The sequence below is a fragment of the Eschrichtius robustus genome, chromosome 2, assembly GCF_028021215.1.
Source record: "Eschrichtius robustus isolate mEscRob2 chromosome 2, mEscRob2.pri, whole genome shotgun sequence".
In the NCBI taxonomy this organism is placed as follows: Eukaryota; Metazoa; Chordata; class Mammalia; order Artiodactyla; family Eschrichtiidae; genus Eschrichtius; species Eschrichtius robustus.
The window spans coordinates 13978041-13996523 of NC_090825.1; the positions used below are offsets into that span (position 1 = coordinate 13978041).

An 18483-nucleotide genomic window follows, 5' to 3' on the forward strand; every position below is an offset into this window, starting at 1 on the left:
CTTTCACTCAATCACTCCGCTGTCCTCTGAGATGAGAGTGGCAACATGGGTGAAAGTGGCAACACCTCACCTCCAGGTGGGCAGAGGAAAAAGAGGCAGAGTGTAAAAATGCTGCTTGTCTCCAAGTTGGAGATGATCTGTACTTAGATTGAATCCAACCTCTGCTCACATCCATTGGCCCTAATTTAGTCACATGACCACACCTTGCTACCAGGGAGGCTGGGAAATATAGTCTGGCTGGGAAGCTCTGTGCCCAGGAAGATAGAGCAGATCTACAGAAGAACAGTCAGCCTCACAAATAATCAATAAATTATTATTCTAACATTGAAATGTTTGCAGCATTAACAAGCTAATCAAATCTTCCTAACCTCCATCAGTTTCAGTGGCATTAATAATTAACGTGCCAACTGCAAATGAGTCTAAATTAAATGACAGGTATTCTTCAATGCACTTATACATTTCTCTAGGACTACAAGCAGTTCCCTTGTAAAAACGCCCGCTTGTTGAGTTGGAAACACAGCAATTATCTGGTCTCCTACAGACGAATTATTGTGAATTCCAAATTAATCACGTCCAATGGAATCTTACAGAGTTTTGAAAAATCTCAGACAGAGGAAAGCAACTTAAAATTAAGAATCCACGAATGACCAAAATTGGTTGAGGGCCAAATTCATTCACATTCTAGGCAAGAAAAGATATTTTATGTGGTAACCTTTATGTTAACTATGTATGCATCATGCATGTAACATTAAAGGACATATTAAATTCCATGTGTTTCTCAATTTAGAACAAGATTCTTTCACAGCTGCTGCAAATAGAAGGGACTTGAATAGATGTTTACAGCCCCACTGACTATGCTCCTTAGGATGAGATGCTGCTGAAAATTCTGTATGAACATGTGGCGACATTAAGAACGCTGGACCAGAAATCTCTGGCTTCTTTTTGTTGTCTCCTTACAAAGGTTACTGAACTTCCCTAAATCTATTTTCTCATGTGTGAAATAGGAACGTTACCTACACTTCACAGTGGAGAAACAAAAAATGGCACAATAAAGCACTTTGTACTCCGTAAAACACAAATTCAGAGTCCACAAAGCAGGAAGAATACATCGAGTCATCATCTAGTCTGCAGATGGGTGGTGCAACCAATCAGCAAAGCTGCCTGGGGCTCTGGTAAAATACACAGAGAGGGAACGAGATTATATTCTCTCACTTTTGATCCCAGTCTTGATGTCTCAACCAAAGACAGATGAATCAACTTGCAAGGTCCATCTGATCCTGGGATTACTCCCAGGAGAAAAGAGTTCTCACAAGTCACCATCAGCCAGCTACAGCAGCCAGTGCTAACTTGGTCCTAATGCAGAAAATTTAATAGGATTACTTTGGTATCTACTGTCAGTTTAGACAACTTTCTTACAGATAATAGGTGTTAGGAAGTATTGATAAGGATTAAACCTAAAATTTGGATTTAATAAAAATTTACTTTGGGGTTAATTTGGATATTTAATTTAGGGCTTCCCTGGCGGCGCAGTGGTTAAGAATCTGCCTGCCAATGCAGGGGACACAGGTTCGAGCCCTGGTCTGGGAAGATCCCACATGCCGCGGAGCAACTAAGCCCGTGAGCCACAACTACTGAGCCTGCGCGTCTGGAGCCTGTGCTCCGCCACAAGAGAGGCCGCAACAGTGAGAGGCCCGCACAACGCGATGAAGAGTGGCCCCCGCTCGCCGCAACTGGAGAAAGCCCTCGCACAGAAACGAAGACCCAACACAGCCAAAAATAAGTAAATAAATAAATAAAAAAATTTTTAAAATGTGAATAAATAATTGGAGAAGGAAAAAAGCACTATGTCAACAATATATTGTAAGTAGTGAAATTAAAAATGATCAAGTGTGAAGTTAAGGATGGGAGCTTTTCCTTAGGCTCTAAGCTGGCAGTTTGACAGGTTCTGCCCCTTCTCCAATGTGATTGGCATGACATCAGGTCAAGAATATGCAGCCTTGAAAGGACCAAAGTGGGGAGACCTGGTAGCAAATTGCTGTGTGGGAATGAGCCAGGAAGCCCCAGGAATCCCAACTACAGAAGTCAGAGAGTGGGGCGCAGCGCACCCAGAGGATGAAAAATAGACACACGTCAAAGGAGAGAATGACAAGGAAATCCAGTATCAGACATTTCCCTACTTTCCTGAGCCACAAAGAAGTCCACCCCACCAAACAAGCTCATTTCTCATGCTGTTTTGTTTCTTCAACTAGAGGAGTTGTTTAAATCTTCTTTCTTTGCCTTCTTTCCCAAGTAGAGTTTTACTCCAGAAAGGCAAATAAACTGAATTTTCAAAAGTTATGATGCGGATAGAGGTGACAGTGGATTGCTTCACAAACTTAACTCAGAACGAGTCTCTTGAAGACTGGAAGACGTAGATAATACATAAATGGAATGTCTTCAGGTCAGCAAATATGCTGTCCTCATCGCCACTCACAGGTAAAAAGGCCTCAAAATTAAGAGGGCACCAACATAAACGAGGCACTCAAAACAGTGCGGTGCTGGTGTGGGACTCGGGGGTTAGAGAGGAGGAGGGGTCAGCGGCAGGGGGAGGGGAGTTCTGTGCGGAGAACACAGTATGGACACTTCCCAGCAGTCAGAAGACGAATTAGGCTTATCAAGTCGAGTGAAAAAATATTGAAAGAAAAACTGAACTGACAAGAAATACAGCACAATGTCCTGTACGTTCAGTTAAGTACAGATTAAAAACATACCCCATGCCAAGCACTATATCGTTTTCTCAGGATATAGATTCAAAGATGTCAAACACAAGAAGGTGGGTACTTGTGTGACGAGAATGTTAGACAACAGGATGAAGGAGTAAAATTAAACTAGGGAGCCCTCCACTGTTACACAGTGAACCCACGTACTAACGAAATATAATTCATTCCATCCTGCACCCAAAATTTAAAGAAAAAGATGTGTCTCTAGCTAGCGAGGGCTGCTGAGGGCAGGGTCAGGGCGAACACGATCTCCAGGCATCCCTGAAGCCACTCCTCAGAAAGACCACTGCGCTGACCAGACGTCCCCCTCCTCCGAGGGGCACCTGCTCCACCAGGGAGAACGTGAAGCACTTACTTTGTGCTGGGGACTGAGCGAGGGACGGGTCTTGTGGCTGACTGAATTAACCGCACAACAGCCTATGAGGTAATGAACACCTCATTTTACAGATTTCAAAGACCAGGTCACTTTTCCAAAGTCAGAAAGGTAGCTCAATGGATTTGAACTTCATGTTTACTTTCATTTCCAATATATCATGGCCTTCCCCCTAAACCACCTAAACTGAGCATCTCTTCAGAGATTGAACCCTGAGGTCGTTTTTGTTTCTAAAATGAAATGTACACATTTTACATTTATTTTCTTCCTACTCTAAAGGCGGCACTGGAAACTGAGTCTCAGGGTGAAGCACTCTCATTCCTTCTGGGATCACATTTAGAAATGAAGACCCTTGACAGCAGGCCACTGACATGCCCTTTTACTTTCCCTGGATTTAATGAAAGTGCCCAAACTGTCACCACCTTGGGAGCCATAATACGTTCCAGTGAGGGACATTCAACCCTGCTCCTCCAGAAGTTTCAAAGCCCCCTTACACAGGTCCCAGCGCCATGATATGGCAAGGTGTTCTTCTGAAAATTACACCGGGTTTGGAGCAGACAAGCCGCTCTTGAATTCCCCACACTATTCTGACAGCCCTAAATCAGTTTCAAGCCGAGACAACAAAGCAACCACAGGAGAAGCGCAGGGCCTGCGTCCAGCTGACACAGCACTCACTTTGTAAAAACACGACATTTCAACCCTGTCCAAAAATTACACTGGAGAGCCAATATGATTCTGACTTTTATTATCAGGTCAGGACAGAGGAAGTACAGGGAGAAGTAGCAGCAAAAGGGTCTGCTGTCCGATCCGGCTTCCACGGGCCCCCAGGCAAGGAGGACGCTTGTGCAGGAGACAGATGACAACTCAATCCCCGGCCGACTCAGAACAGCACCTGGGGCCTGAAGTGCATCTGCTTGGTGGCGTTGTTCTTCATCCCCATCTTCAGCATCCATTTTGACTTCATCCTTTGGACATACTGCATGTCCCGCTGGCGCACGAGAGCTGCTCCTGGGGTTGGAAAGGGGATAAGGGATGAGGCAAAGGTCTGTGACCTGTGATCAGAGAAGACCCAACTTGGCAGAGGATCAAAGCTAGTTTCGGGTAAGTGGGTTCTTATATTTAAACGAGAGTTATTAGCTGGGGTCTCTATCCAATGGGCCTTGGGGGGTTTATTGCATACCAGAACTTCTCTCTCTCTATACATTCTTCCGGGATGAGCCTCTTTAGTTTTCATCATCTGAAAAGGTCTATAAGCCCAAAAGGTGAAGCCCCATTGACCAAAAGGGACAGAGAAAGGCAGACTATAAACCAAGTCAGAGGGACTTCCCTGGTGGCGCCGTGGTTAAGAATCCGCCTGCCAATGCAGGGGACACAGGTTTGATCCCTGGTCCAGGAAGATCCCACATGCCGTGGAACAACTGAGCCCGAGCACCACAACTACTGAGCCTGCGCTCTAGAGCCCGCGAGTCACAACTACTGAGCCCGCGTGCCACAACTACTGAGCCTGCACTCTAGAGCCCGTGCTCCACAAAAAGAGAAGCCACCGCAATGAGAAGCCCATGCACCACAATGAAGAGTAGCCTCCGCTCGACGCAACTAGAGAACGCCCGCGCACAGCAACAAAGACCCAAAGCAGCCACAAATTAATTAATTAATTAATTAATTAATTATTAAAAAAACCAAGTCAGCTGACAGGGAGCCATAGTGAAGGAACCTACGTGTATATAAACACAGAGCCATCTACAATGGATTCCAGTGCCAAAGCTTTCCAGGCCATCAGAAGGCAGCTCTCGCCCTTCTGTCTATACTGTTTTCAGTAGACTGACTTCCCCCTTGAAGATCCAAACATAAGGAGCTTCACTCAGCAGACACATTAGAATAGATTTAAATAATTTCACACTGATGATGCTTCAAAGCTTAACAATTTCAGTGGCTTGTCTAGCTCTCCGAGTGTTACTAAGTTTTCAATGGAAAAATTACAGAAGGAAGAACTGACAGCTGGCCTTTATTATGTGCACGTACTACGTCATACATGCATTAGGACAGTCAACCTGCCCAACTCTACAAGTAGGTCCTATTAATGTCATCTCCACTTTATCAGTGAGGAAACAGAGGTTTCAATCAATTAAATTACTCATACTCACTGTGTAAGAACCTACAAGTACATCAGGTAAGTCGTGCTTGACTTCACAGCTCAAACTATTGCCACAAGGATATTTAATTCCTCTGTATAACCTCCAGGAGAATTTCAACCTTTGATAATGGCTGAACAATTATTTTTGTAACTATACCTCCTGAAAAAGGTAATGGTTTACATGAGGTTTAAAATAGTTACTGTGCTAGGGAATGCAAAGCTTTGAAGTCATGGAGCTTTGGGCTTATTGCCATAAATGTCTCAAGTGGTCACAGAAGCCCGCAGAGCCAAGAAGGTAAGCTTCCCCTAGAGAGGACCCACAAGGGCAGAGAGAATGAAAGCACCTCACCCGAGGCCCTTTGTGTAATGCAAGCTCCTGGCCTGGTCCCTGTGGCCCCCATGGACGTACCTGCGCTGCCAGTATATCCGAGGGCTCTGTACTGCTGCAGGACCCGGCCCACGGCCTTCTGATTCTTAGCAACTGCCACAGCTCGTGACAAGCCAAACCGCTGTTTGTAGTATCTCATCAAGGAGCGATGACCCACTCTGGCACCTGTTTTTCAGAAGAACAATATTGAAGCACTGAGTTGGATAGTTTTTCAAGGCAGAGCTATAAAAGCAAAGGCTTTCTGAATCAGAATTTTCACTTTTATCTAGCTGGAAAATGGATGTGCCAGAAGAAACAGCGCTTTAACCTGCTGAAGACAGATGAAGCTGCATGTTAAACAATGAAAGAAGGAAAACCAAAGAGTAGAGACGTTGAAAAACAGAGATAATGGCAAGTCACCGTCAGGTGAAAAACTCAGTATCTGTACTACAATGTGCTTCCCTAGAAATTCACATAGCTGCCCTCAACTAATACAGATAATAGGGTCCTAGGAGGTAAGGAGTTTTAACTTTTTTTTAATAGAAAAAAGATTAAGCACAGATAATGGCCCTGATGTTTAGGTCTACAAGCCACAGTCTGAGTCTAGAAGAGACACCAATCCACTTTTCCTTTGCTTAAATTCTCTATTGCGGTGGTTCTCAAACAGGCGATTTTACCCCCAGAGGGCACGCGGCAATGACTGGAGACATTTCTGGCTGTCACAGCTAGAGGGAGGCTCCTGACACCTAGCGGGTGGGGGCCAGGGATGCGGCTAAACGTCGTACAATGCACAGGACAGCCCCCAAGACAAAGAATCATCTGCCCCAAACGTCCACAGTGCTGAGGCTGAGAAACCCTGCCCGACTGCTTTCTACATGACGGAAGTCGCCTGGTGAACCGTAATTTTAAGAGATGACTAAGATGAATTCTCTCTCCAGGTTTTACTTACTGAGAAGGATCTGATACAACCATGCCAGTCAATCACGCTTTCAGAAATGAACTCTTTGGACTATCTGCTCTTTTACAGGAAAAGTGTGCTGACCCCTGGATCTCAGCTTCACAGTAGGTGAAAGTGAAGGGGGCGGGCTTCAGTGATGACTCGCTCCAGGCTCCATCAGAGCCCTGGCTCTCGGAAAGCGCTCCTGGGCCACCCGCATGAGATCACCTGAGAGCTTACTAAACCCAGGCTATACTTTCACAAGAATATTAACTAGAACATAAGCAATCAAATACACTCCCAGACAGACATCAACGCATAGAAATTTAACAACAGCATACACACAAGGCACGGAACAGCTATTTCCACTGAAAATGAATTAAGGAAATACAGCCAGGTAGAACCATGTGTACGGCTGCTACGGAAGTTTTACACTTGTATATATAAAATCATTTCTTTCAGAATATTTTGTGCAGAAAGACCATGAACAGAATACTGTTAACTATTGTAGATGGCTACATTCACTTTTAGGATCTAGAGTTTTAACTTGCAAGAAAAAATTCTGTCAGGTCATTTCGTTTCAAGTCCCTATACCTGGCAAGCTACCTGGGCAACAGTTCGCTCTCTACACAGATATGGAAAAGTGGTTACTTCCAGTTGACTGATTGGTGATCAGACGCAAGAGATGACAAAAAGAAACTTTCAATTCAAAGATGACGTGGCCTTTGGATACTAATATGGATGAAAAGATGTTTGCCAGGACCTGACTGTTCTGGCAGCAGAAGAGTTAACAAAGCTCCTAAACCACAAGAAATAAGTGAGATACAGCAGATGGAGAAGGACTCACTCTAAAATGGAGGCTCTAGCAGGAAAGCCCAGCACTGCTGATTATGACCTTCTATTTATAACGTAGGTCAGGATGCTCTGAGTCTGCAATGATGATTTCCTCAAAATCATTAAATGATAATGCTGCTGGTCATTAGTACTTAATAAATCGATTTATTTACATTCGTAAGCAGCATTTAGAAATACGTCATTATTGAAGGTTGGCTTTTAAAACATGCTTGAAAAGGTTTCATTAATCAACGCCAAGGTTTCTGACACCTGACAGGAGAACACTAAACATTCAGGGTTTAAAGTCACTCCTGTCCTGTGGCAACGACAGTGAGCACCTAACACTAAGCACCAAGTACAATGCGCTGCGAACAGCTCAACTGGGAGACCCTCATCCAGGAAAATTCGTTAGAGAACGCGGTGTGCCTGTCCATAAATAACAGATGGGTAATGTCCGAGTTATGATGAAGCCACAACCGGTCCATCTATCTTTCGCCACAGTAAGAACTGCTTACAAGACTGTCACTCCTAACCTAAAACATGATACAAGTGAACTTCTTTACAAAACAGAAACGGACTCACGGACATAGAGAACAAACTTACGGTTCTCAAAGGGGAAAGGAAGGAGGTGGGCAAGGGAGAAATTAGGAGTTTGGGGCTAGCAGATACAAACTACTGTATATAAAACAAGTAAACAACAAGGTCCTACTATATAGCACAGGGAACTATATTCAGGATACTGTAATAAACCAAAATGGAAAAGAATACAAAAAAGAATATATACATATATATATAAAAAAAAAACAGAATCACTTGCTGTACACCAGAAACTAACACAAAACTGTAAATCAACTATACTTCAATTAAAAAAAAAGACCGAGGGCTTCCCTGGTGGCACAGTGGTTAAGAATCTGCCTGCCAATGCAGGGGACAAGGGTTCGAGCCCTGGTCTGGGAAGATCCCACATGCCGTGGAGCAACTAAGCCCGTGCGCCACAACTGCTGAGCCCACGTGCCACAACCACTGAAGCCTGCGCACCTAGAGCCCGTGCTCCGCAACAAGAGAAGCCACCACAGCAAGAGGCCAGTGCACCGCAACAAAGAGTAGCCCCTGCTCGCCACAACTAGAGAAAGACGGCGTGCAGCAACGAAGACCCGACGCAGCCAAAAATAAATAAATAAATAAACAAACAAACAAACAAACAAATAAATAAATGTATTAAAAAAATTTCCACTCCTACTTAACAAATAGCCTAACACTGGGTGACATTAGACAGTGAAAAAGAAGATATCTCTAACTGTAATTTTCCTAAGAAGATTGATTACGTGCCTCTCGTGGATCCAGCAACAGATTCATCTGGCTAGTCAGCAACTAACTGGATGTGTTTTCACACCAACTTGCTCCACAGGAACTGAAGAGCAAAGAGGGAAGGAACTGAGCCAGACCACAGGCTTCAAAATAAATGCTCACAGCGCCCTCTACCGGACGCTCTATGTCACTGCCTCTGGGATCATCTACTTGACCTGAAGCAACTAGATTTAAGGAATCACAACTACCCGCTGCTTTCGAAACCAGTTTAAAGCAGACTCTGCTAAGTGTAGTTGATTAAGTATCCCTAGGCTCTCCACATTAGACTCCTTCTCAAGGCAGCTTCACGCTAACATCCACACTGACTCAGTCATATAACTGAGCATAATCAAGGAAGTTTCTGAATGGTAAATTTGTTCAAAGACATAACCAGGTGACTGAATATACTGTTGTAATATCACTACACACGTATACAGTGTTTATTCAGAGATTTCCTATTTTCCTGGTTCATTACAAAATCCCCAAGTCAGCACTGAGGCAAACCAATGGACGAAAAACTGTCATGTCTCATTATAACCAAGACTGACTAGAGCATGACTGGTTTTTAAAATGAGATGGTAAAAGTGTATGTAACTGTATAGCTGGAAGAAATTTCCAAATATTGGTAGCTTCTGATTCACTAAGAATGCTATGTTATGTTGCTATTTAAACAAATTCTATTATCAGGTCTCAGCAGCTGGTCATCTGTGAAGAAGACCCAGGAAGGCAGCGAATGCTGTATATTTAGATTTTTCCATTCTTGGCTCTTAATCTTCTCCAGGTCACAGATGCTTTACAGAAACTACAGCCTTTCCCCAGAAAAAGTGCACTTACCCGCACAGTCAAAAAAAAAAATCTGTGTGTGGGGATTCCCTCGCGGTCCAGTGCTTAGGACTCCGCACTTTCACTGCCGAGGTGCGGGTTCGATCCCTGGTCGGGGAACTAAGATCCTGCAAGCCGCGCAGCGTGGCCAAAAAATAAGTTAATTAAAAAAAACAAATGAATAAATAAAACAATAAAAATATTTAAAAATCTGTGTGGCCACACAGGTGACTTTATGATGCTACAGCGTTTCCCCAGGAAAATGCACACACTCAGAAAAAACCGCACAGCTAGTGACGAACGCTGAGGTAAGGCAGCACCCGGCAGCTGGTCTGGCCTCTCCAGAGTCTAACAGTACAATATTGCCCAGCACTCCAAGACCAAGCCGCTTACTCACTACTTCCCAGTCTCCCTTAAGAGCTGCCCTGAGGTTTTCATCCAGTACTTTAAAACAGCATCACTTGGTACGTGTACATGTAGCTGTGAGCAAGGACATTCGTGCTTTAAAAACTCAAGAAATTGGACCTTCAAGTTAATCTCATGGCATTTTCTTCTTCTTCTTTTTTTTTTTTTAAATTAATAGCTACTCTATTTATTTATTTATTTATTTTTAGCTGTGTTGGGTCTTCGTTTCTGTGTGAGGGCTTTCCCTAGTTGTGGCAAGCGGGGGCCACTCATCATCGCGGTGCGCGGGCCTCTCTCTATCGCGGCCCCTCCCGCTGCGGGGCACAGGCTCCAGACGCACAGGCTCAGCAGTTGTGGCTCACGGGCCCAGCTGCTCCGCGGCATGTGGGATCTTCCCAGACCAGGGCTCGAACCCGTGTCCCCCGCATTAGCAGGCAGATTCTCAACCACTGCGCCACCAGGGATGCCCCGGCACTTTCTTCTTTGACTGTATGACGAAGAGGCAGAGCAATCTGCCGCCCGGGACTGCAGGCAAATGCGACTCTCAGCCCCCAAGGCAACATCGCAGCCCAGAGCGGCTCCCCCTGCTCTGCTTTTCCTGCACTGTGCCAGGCCCGGGGAAGCCACCTTGCTTTCCTTTTAAAAGTCACCTCCGACCTACCAGTCACTCAGTCAACAGACATTTACGTGGCTCCTGTGTGTCTGAGGCACTGCGCGGAGATGAAAGACGCCAGCTTTGTCCTCCCAGAAACGGGGAAGAAGGCAAGGCAGCCAGCAGGCACAAAGGAGCTAGAGCCACATCATGACAGCTGGGCAGGAGCAGAGGCGACTCTCCTCACTCAGGGCAGGCACTGAGCTCAGAACGGCCTCCTGGAGCAGGGAGCCCAACTTGAGTCCTACAGGACTAGGACAAGGAGGAGGAGGACAGAGGCAGCGCACAGGCAAAGGCCCAGAGGAGGGAAACTGCACGTGGGCGGGAAAAGGAAGAGCACGAGACACCTGCGTGACCAAGTGACCCTGAAGGCAAGGGCTCCCCCTGGGGATTCCAGAGGGAAAAGAAAATAGACTGGTGTTTGTTTTAGAAAGAACCTTCTGGTGGTCAAGTGGAAACCAGATTGGAGATGGCCAGACAGGAAGCTTTCATGGTGACACAGGTAAGGAGGAAAACAAAGAAAAATATATCCAAAAGCCATTTAGGAATTGCAATTAGTCACCATCTGGATGAGGGAGAGGAAGAGCAGATCCTGAGAAGACACCCAGTTTTGGCTTCGGCGAACCTGAGGAAACTCGATTGCTCGGGGCAAATGTGTTGTCTAGATAGCTAAGGAGTCTTTAAGCTTCAGACGTTTTAAGCCCAGATGAAACTTTCTCTCAAATAGACTATGTTTCTAAAACAGGATATGCTCACTGTTGAGCAGAGCTGCTGCAAAATGAAGCCCACGTTCCTAGTGATCCTACTACGTGCCAGACGCTGCTGGCAGGGACCATTTCATTCATGTTCTCAAGGTCTCCTGTGATCTTGGTCTCCAGTTAAGGAAGGGGAAGCTAATGAAACAAGGGGCTAAGTAAATAGTCTTAGGAAAGAAGCCATTAAACTTCTTTCTGAGATGCTGCATTAGTATTTTCACCAAGGGAAGATGAGACCAGGTCCTCTGTGATATACTTAGGCCTGTTTTGCTGCTGCGTATTGTATAGGCCACAATATTCTGCTGCATTACAGCTTTCCTACCACTGTAGAAGAATTATATCCTCAAGACAGGTTGTGCCTGCACTTTCCTTTCACTGTCATTGTCTAAAGCTGCCCTCAGCCTTAGAAGGTGATTACTCTGGGTTAAGCGGAGCTCTCTGTACCTAAGCCGTGATATTCCAGGTGGAGAGCAGCACCTCAGGGTGGCTTCTTCATGGCAGACGTCTCCACTGGCAATGTGGCTGTTCCTGCTCCCACCATTACTGCAAATCTCCCAGGCAGTGCAGAGGAGTGGGGAAAGGGCTTCACTGAGGAGGTCCATGATCCTGGGTAAATTACTGTCTAAGCTTCAGTCGGCTGATATGTCAAATAAGGATAACAGAATTTAACTCAAAGCCTTGATGTAAAGGTAAACTAATATATCTGCCTGAATGTGCTAACTGCTCAGAAAATACAAGGTATCATTAGGATCTTATCATCTTGTCATCCCATTCCCTGCCCCTTTTAAATGCGCCCTCTGTAGCTGTTCCCATTCCTATTAGCTCAGCATACCACTGTAAACAATACTGCATACTTCTCATATTCGTGGCTTTCCTTCTTCTGTTCATATCTGGGACAAACTCCTGCCATTATGAATCCTGTTCCCCAAAGGAGAAGGCAGAATTCAAACTCCAAGCCTCCCCCTACACCCAGAATACGGACAGGAAACCTGGGCGCTGTCAGTCAGGTCCACCCAAGCCAGACTAACGTGTGCAAGTCTGAGCCGCCATGGAAACAGGAATCAGTTCAAGGAATAAGAGCAAAGTCAAGTCTAACAAGAAAAACCTGGATGGGGCCACAAAAGCAGGTAATAAACAGAAGACGAAAGGGCTGTGTATTGCAAAGAAAGGCAATGACTGATTAAAAGCATTATGAATCACAACAAAGGTGAGGAAAACACTGATGCAATTTAAACAAAACAGCCAAGACAGAGCTACGGGGCAACCTTCAGAGTTCACCTCGTCCAGGGGAACACAAACACACACGTGAAGCTGTAGGGTCTCCCCTCGGCGTGGAAGGGAAGCGACGGGAACCCGCCTCCCCGGTCACCTCGGCAGCACGAGGCCGCGTGTTCTGGGCGCGCGCGCTCACCGGACGGGAGAAGCAGCTCCGTGGTGTCGTCATCGTATTCCAGGGCCCTTTCTGGGGGCGACTCCTCAGTCTCGTCGGCGTCCTCCCCTTCCCTGTGACCTGGGTAGCTACTCCTGGAACCATGCAACGGCATGAATACGTAGACCAAGACCCCAAATTGAACTAAAAGACATACATTTTATCTGTCAACGTGAAAAACCCACTTGCTACCTAAAGGGGTCGGGGGACAGGGATAAACAGATGCAGAAATTGCCAGCTGAAGGATTTTGGAGGAAAAAGCAACTTGTTAGCATTTTTCTGTAGTAAAATCTTTCGGTAGCAAAATACCAATGAACTTATTAAAGTGGACCACAGACTTAAATGTAAAACGCGTAAAAACTCCTAGAAGATAACATGGGACAAATTCTAGATGACTTCAGGTTTGCTGACAACTTTTTAGGTACCACACCAAAAGCACAATCCATGAAAGAAAATGGATAAGACAAACTGCATTCATATTAAAAACTTCTGCTCCGTGAAAAGCAATGTCGAGAGAATTAGAATACATGATACAGACTTGGGAAAAATATCTGCAGAAGACACAACTGATAAAGGACTGCTATCCAAATGCAGGAAGAACCCTTAAAATTCAACAGCAAGGGCTCCCCTGGTGGCACAGTGGTTAAGAATCCGCCTGCCAATGCAGGGCACACGGGTTTGATCCCTGGTCCGGGAAGATCCCACATGCCACAGAGCAACTAAGCCCGTGAGCCACAACTACTGAGCCTGCGCTCTAGAGCCCACGAGCCACAACTACTGAAGCCCGCGCGCCTAGAGCCCATGCGCAGCAACAAGGGAAGCCACTGCAATGAGAAGCCCGCGCACCACAACAGAGTATCCCCCGCTCGTCGCAACTAGAGGAAGCCTGCGCGCAACGAAGAGCCAACGCAGCCAAAAATAATAAATAATAAAAAAACACACAGAAAAACTCAACAGTAAGAAAATAAACAACCCGATTAGAAAATGAGCCAAAGACCTTAATAGATTCCTCACCAAGAAGATATACACATGGCAGACAAGCATGTAAAGAAATGCTCCACTTCATATGTCATCAGGGAAATGCAAATGAAAACAGTGAGATACCACCACACACCTATCAGAATGGCCAAAATCCAGAAACACTGACAAGACCAAATGCTGGTGAAGCTGTGAATCAACAGGAACTCTCACTCAGTGATACTGGGAATGCCAAAGGGTGCGACCACTGTGGAAGACAGTTTGGAAGGTTCTGGCAAAACTGAACATACTCTTACCATAGGATCCAGCAATTGTGCTGCTTGGTATTCACCCAAAGGAGCTGAAACTCATGTCCACACAAAAACCTACAAATGGAGGTTTACAGCAGTTTGATTCACAACTGCTAAAACATGGAAACAACCAAGATGTACTTCAGTAAGTAAACAAACTATGGTACATCCAGACAGTGGAATATTTTTGGAATTAACCAAAAAGAAATGAGCTATCAAACCAGAAGACATGGAGGAACCTTATATGCACATTACTAAGTGAAAGAAGTCAGTCTGAAAAGGCTACATACTGTATGATTCTAACTATACTATGTTTTGGAAAATCTATGGTGACATTAAAGATGCCAGGGGTTGGGGTGGAGGAGAGTGATGAACGGCAGAGAACATAGAGGATTTGTAGGTCAGGGAAACTACTCTGTATGATACTTTAATGGCGGATACATGTCATTATATGTACATTTGTCCAAACTCATAGCCTGGACAACACCAAAAGCGAACCCTAAACTACGGACTTTGAGTAATAATTGACGGGTCAATATAGGTTCACCAACTGTAACAAATGTACCCCTGGGGGACGCTGATAACGAGGGAGGCTGTGCACCTGTGTGGTGAGGAGTCTATAAGAAATCGCTGCACCTTGCGCTCAGTTTTGCTGTGAACCTAAAATTGGGTTTTTAAAGAGTGAGCAAATGGCCTATAACTGAATTCCTTCCCCTAGTATTTGATTCTCTTTAGGAAGGTTGCAAACCAGAAAGTAAGAGGAAGAGAATGGAGACTGGGGATGCGGCTCTTGGTAACTTAACAATCAGAAAAACATGTTTTAGAAGAGAACTCTAGGCCAGTAGAACTCTATAAGGTTGAAATTTTCTTTCTGGGTTCAACTATGTTGCTACCAGTCACATGTGCTTTGAAATGTAAGCAGTGCAACTGAAAACTTCAATATTTAAATTTTTAGATCAATTTTTAATTACAGAGTCATGTGAGCACCCCTAGTATTTATCATACTGCACACTGTGTTTCTAGAAATATTCACAAATACACATAAAAAATAATTTGACAAATGCACACTAAAATGTGAATAGTAAGGCAGATAACCCAATAGAAAAACACACTAAAGACTTGATCAGACACTTCACAAGAAATGAGCTAGCTGGCCAATTAGTATGCAAAGGGTTCTCAACTACATCAGTCCTCATCAGGGAAATGCAAATTAAAACCACAATGGATACCCCTACAGAGCCACCAAAGTGGCTATAATGAAAAACTCTCTGTCAGGACAAGTGAGAAATGAGGAGTCAGGAGAAAAATGCAAAAGGACAACTTAAAAGACCAGGACTTTCCTGAACACCTGTATTAGGTGGACTTGGCACACCTGGCATGGTCATTATAAACACCTGCTCGCAGAGCACACCTGTGCTAGGTCACAGGCACACTGACACCAAGAACCAGCTGTTCCAGAATTCCTAGCATGGATTCGTTGCAGGATGTATGGAATAGTCAAGATTCTAGGTAAAGGTGGAATAATTTCACCAACAAGTGATTGGGACAGGCCTGGTGCAGCCACCAGCTCAAGCCCCTTAGGAGACAGCCTGTGATTCAAGGGCTCTCAGGGAAACCAAGGTGTGAAGCCTAACTTCCCTGCCTCTGTTCCTGAGGTAACTGGCAAAACCGAACTTCTGACCATGGAAACCACAACAAGCAATAACAAGTTTTCAGACCACACAAACTGACAGTTTGGGCCTGAGATCTTCTCTTGGTCAGATATGTGTGTTTAACTCTGTGATACTCAGTTTCTCATCTACAGAATGAGAGGAAATAACTACCTCCTAAAAAAGTGTGCTAAGAGGTATGAAGAATACGACACTGGACAGAGCCAGACGCAGACAGTTATCAGGTAGGGGCACATGCAAATCCAATGCAAATGTGATCAGCTGGCTTCGCTCGATATTACAAACCAGACTTACCTAAAATCATAGAAGTCTGCAAATTCCAAAAGAGCATCGCCATCTGTGAAGAGCTTGCAGTGACTCCTGTCATTCATGTGAGCCTGCACAGCGTCCGTGGAGTAGAACGACTTCCCCCTCTCGTTGCACCACAAGCAAATCTTCCCCACACCAACCTTCTCTCCTGGAAAAATAAGTTGAGAAAAAAATATGACAGCAGCTTTTTGCAGCCAGATCAGAGCTCACTGTCTATGCCCACAATTCAAAAAACAGCCATCAGGTTTCTGATTTTCACAGAATCGGCCGGTCATTCAATCCAAGACTGAGGAGAAGCCCCAAACTAACGCCCCCCAATAATGTGGTATTTTGTCATTAAAAAAAAAAAAAAAACGACTGAACTTACCCAAATATTTAATCAGTCCCTTAAGATCTGAAAGATACTCTACATCAGGAATGAAGAAGCTGTGGACTTTAGTCATATGAGCCACATTCTTCGTGAGGGAGCTCGAATGATGGGGACAAAATAAGCAGTCCGTGACGGGGATGGCACCAAGCGGGGCGCTGCCTCCAGCCGCTTCCTCCTCTGCCTCCTCCTCCTCCTCCGTGGCCTCAGCATCCTCACATTCCAGTTCCTCATCAGAATCGATATCCTCCCAGTCTGCAAGCCAGAGATTTGAAACACAAAGTTAGCTGACGATCTCAAAGTCAGCCAGTCGCCCACCACACACCGGTCGGCATGGCTAAGGAATGCCTTCATCTTTCTTTTTCAGCGCACAGTAAACCCCTTGAAGGAAGCACGTGCTCCTTTCCTATGCACATATGAACACATGCAATCAGTGTCAGTGGGATGAGGGGAAAATAGCTCATTAAGTCAAGAAGCCTAGGTTGCTGGCTCCAGCCTCACACTGCAAGTTAGCTAGCTGATTCTGAGCACCTCAAACTCAAAGCAAAGCCATCATGCCCAGAAACCCAATGGAATTAAACATTCTGCAGCACATGGTGTGAGGGTACTATGTTCTCCTTTTGCATATGTTAACAATCTCCTTCTTCAACAGAGAAGGCATCCCTTCATTCTACAAATATTTACCAAGTAACGATTCCCCCCACCCCCCGTTAAGGTCTCAGTCCCTGAATCGACAGCAGTGAACTAAACACACAAAACGCCCTGTGGGGGTGCTGGCCACACCAGCCACTTCAGAAACCAAGGAAACAGCCTCACGCATCACCTTCACCTGAAAACGGACACCTCCCCCCTCCAACCTCAAAGATAAACTGGAAGCTTGAGGACCAGCCCCGTCCCCCGCCCCGCCCCCCAGACAGGCCCCCACCATCTGCATCCAGGTCCTCCTCACTCTCCTCCTCCCCGTCCCGTTCGGCCAACTTCTTCGCCTGCTGTTCAAACCACTGCAGCCGGGGAGGTTTCTCGGCCGGGTCTCGCTGCTGAGTCCCACGTCCTCCAGCGGCCACGGTCACGGGACTCCGGGACTCCGCCTCGGGCGCTGGGGCCGCCTCCTTGGGAGACGTGGACGGCTGAGCCTTGATGACCTGCTGGATGGCCGCGTTCACCGCATCCTTGTCCACACTGTCCACGCCCAGCCCTTTCTCCAAGTTCTTCTCATTCAGGATCGCCACTTGCCGACTCACCGCCTGCTTCTCCAGCTCCACGTGCCGCCGGGACCTCAGATGGTTTTCGTAGGCCTTGAAGGAGGCAAACTTCTTACTGCAGACGCTGCAGTAGGTGGCCGCGCCCTTGCTCTCCGGCTCGGCCAGGGCCCGCTGCGCCCGCACCCGCTCCTGGAAGCCCTCGGCGCCGACCGGGGCCATGCCGGCCACTTTGCGCCTCAGGTTGTAGCGGTGCCAGTCCGTCTTGTAGTGGGCCCGCTGCGCCTCCGTGTCGTCCAACAGCGCCCGGCAGGTGTTGCAGGTGTAGGTCGCCATCGCCAGCCGGGAAATAAGAGGCGAACCGAGGCAGCAGTCTAGCGACCACTGAGTGCCCTGACCCCACCGGACACCCGGACCGTAGGCCTCAAGGCTCACGAAGAACCACACTGCGAGCTGACTTCCGGACTGGATCGAATTATTCCCGGCCGGACAGGAAGTCCCGCCTCCCGACCTGTAGCCACGCCCCCGCCGCTGAGAGGCCAGAGGCCCCGGGAAAGTGGGGGAAGGCCGGGAGGGATCCGGTCCCGCCCAGTCGTCCTGAGGTGGGTGTTGATTGGGTTGGCGTAAGGAGGGTTGTGATTGGATGGGCCTGAGACGGGTGGTGATTGGATGAGCCTGAGACGAGTGGTGATTGGATGGGCCTGAGGTGATCGTTGCTTCCGTCTCCGCGAGGTGTGTGATCGGTGGATCCGCGTGAGCTGGGTTGACCAGAAGTGATAGGTGTTCATTGAGTCGACCGAGGTGGGTGTTGCCCTGAGCCGCGTGTGATCGACAGGCCTCGCCCCCGCAGGTTACT

The 18483-nt window shown here is 46.4% G+C and overlaps 1 protein-coding gene across 2 annotated transcripts; it reads right to left on the bottom strand.

Moving 5' to 3' along the window:
• Positions 1-3860: 3860 nt before the first annotated feature.
• Positions 3861-18076, bottom strand: ZNF622 (zinc finger protein 622). Of its 2 annotated transcripts, XM_068535167.1 has the most exons (6): positions 17354-18076; positions 16429-16683; positions 16047-16209; positions 12797-12909; positions 5676-5819; positions 3861-4140 (listed from the first exon to the last, which is right to left on the bottom strand). In XM_068535167.1, exons 1-6 carry the CDS (start codon positions 17961-17963, stop codon positions 4013-4015), a joined length of 1413 nt encoding a protein of 470 aa, XP_068391268.1. In that variant the 5' UTR covers positions 17964-18076; the 3' UTR covers positions 3861-4012. The 2 variants fall into 2 exon arrangements, with proteins under 2 accessions (XP_068391268.1, XP_068391269.1); XM_068535168.1 differs by lacking the exon at positions 5676-5819.
• Positions 18077-18483: the final 407 nt, after the last annotated feature.

Coding starts and splice junctions, on each gene's coding strand:
- ZNF622 (XM_068535167.1), bottom strand. CDS start 17,963: ATGGCGACCTACACCTGCAACACCTGCCGGGCGCTGTTGGACGACACG. Junction 16,210..16,428: donor GGGACTGATTAAATATTTGG/GTAAGTTCAGTC, acceptor TTATTTTTCCAG/GAGAGAAGGTTGGTGTGGGG. Junction 12,910..16,046: donor GCAGACTTCTATGATTTTAG/GTAAGTCTGGTT, acceptor GCATGGTTCCAG/GAGTAGCTACCCAGGTCACA.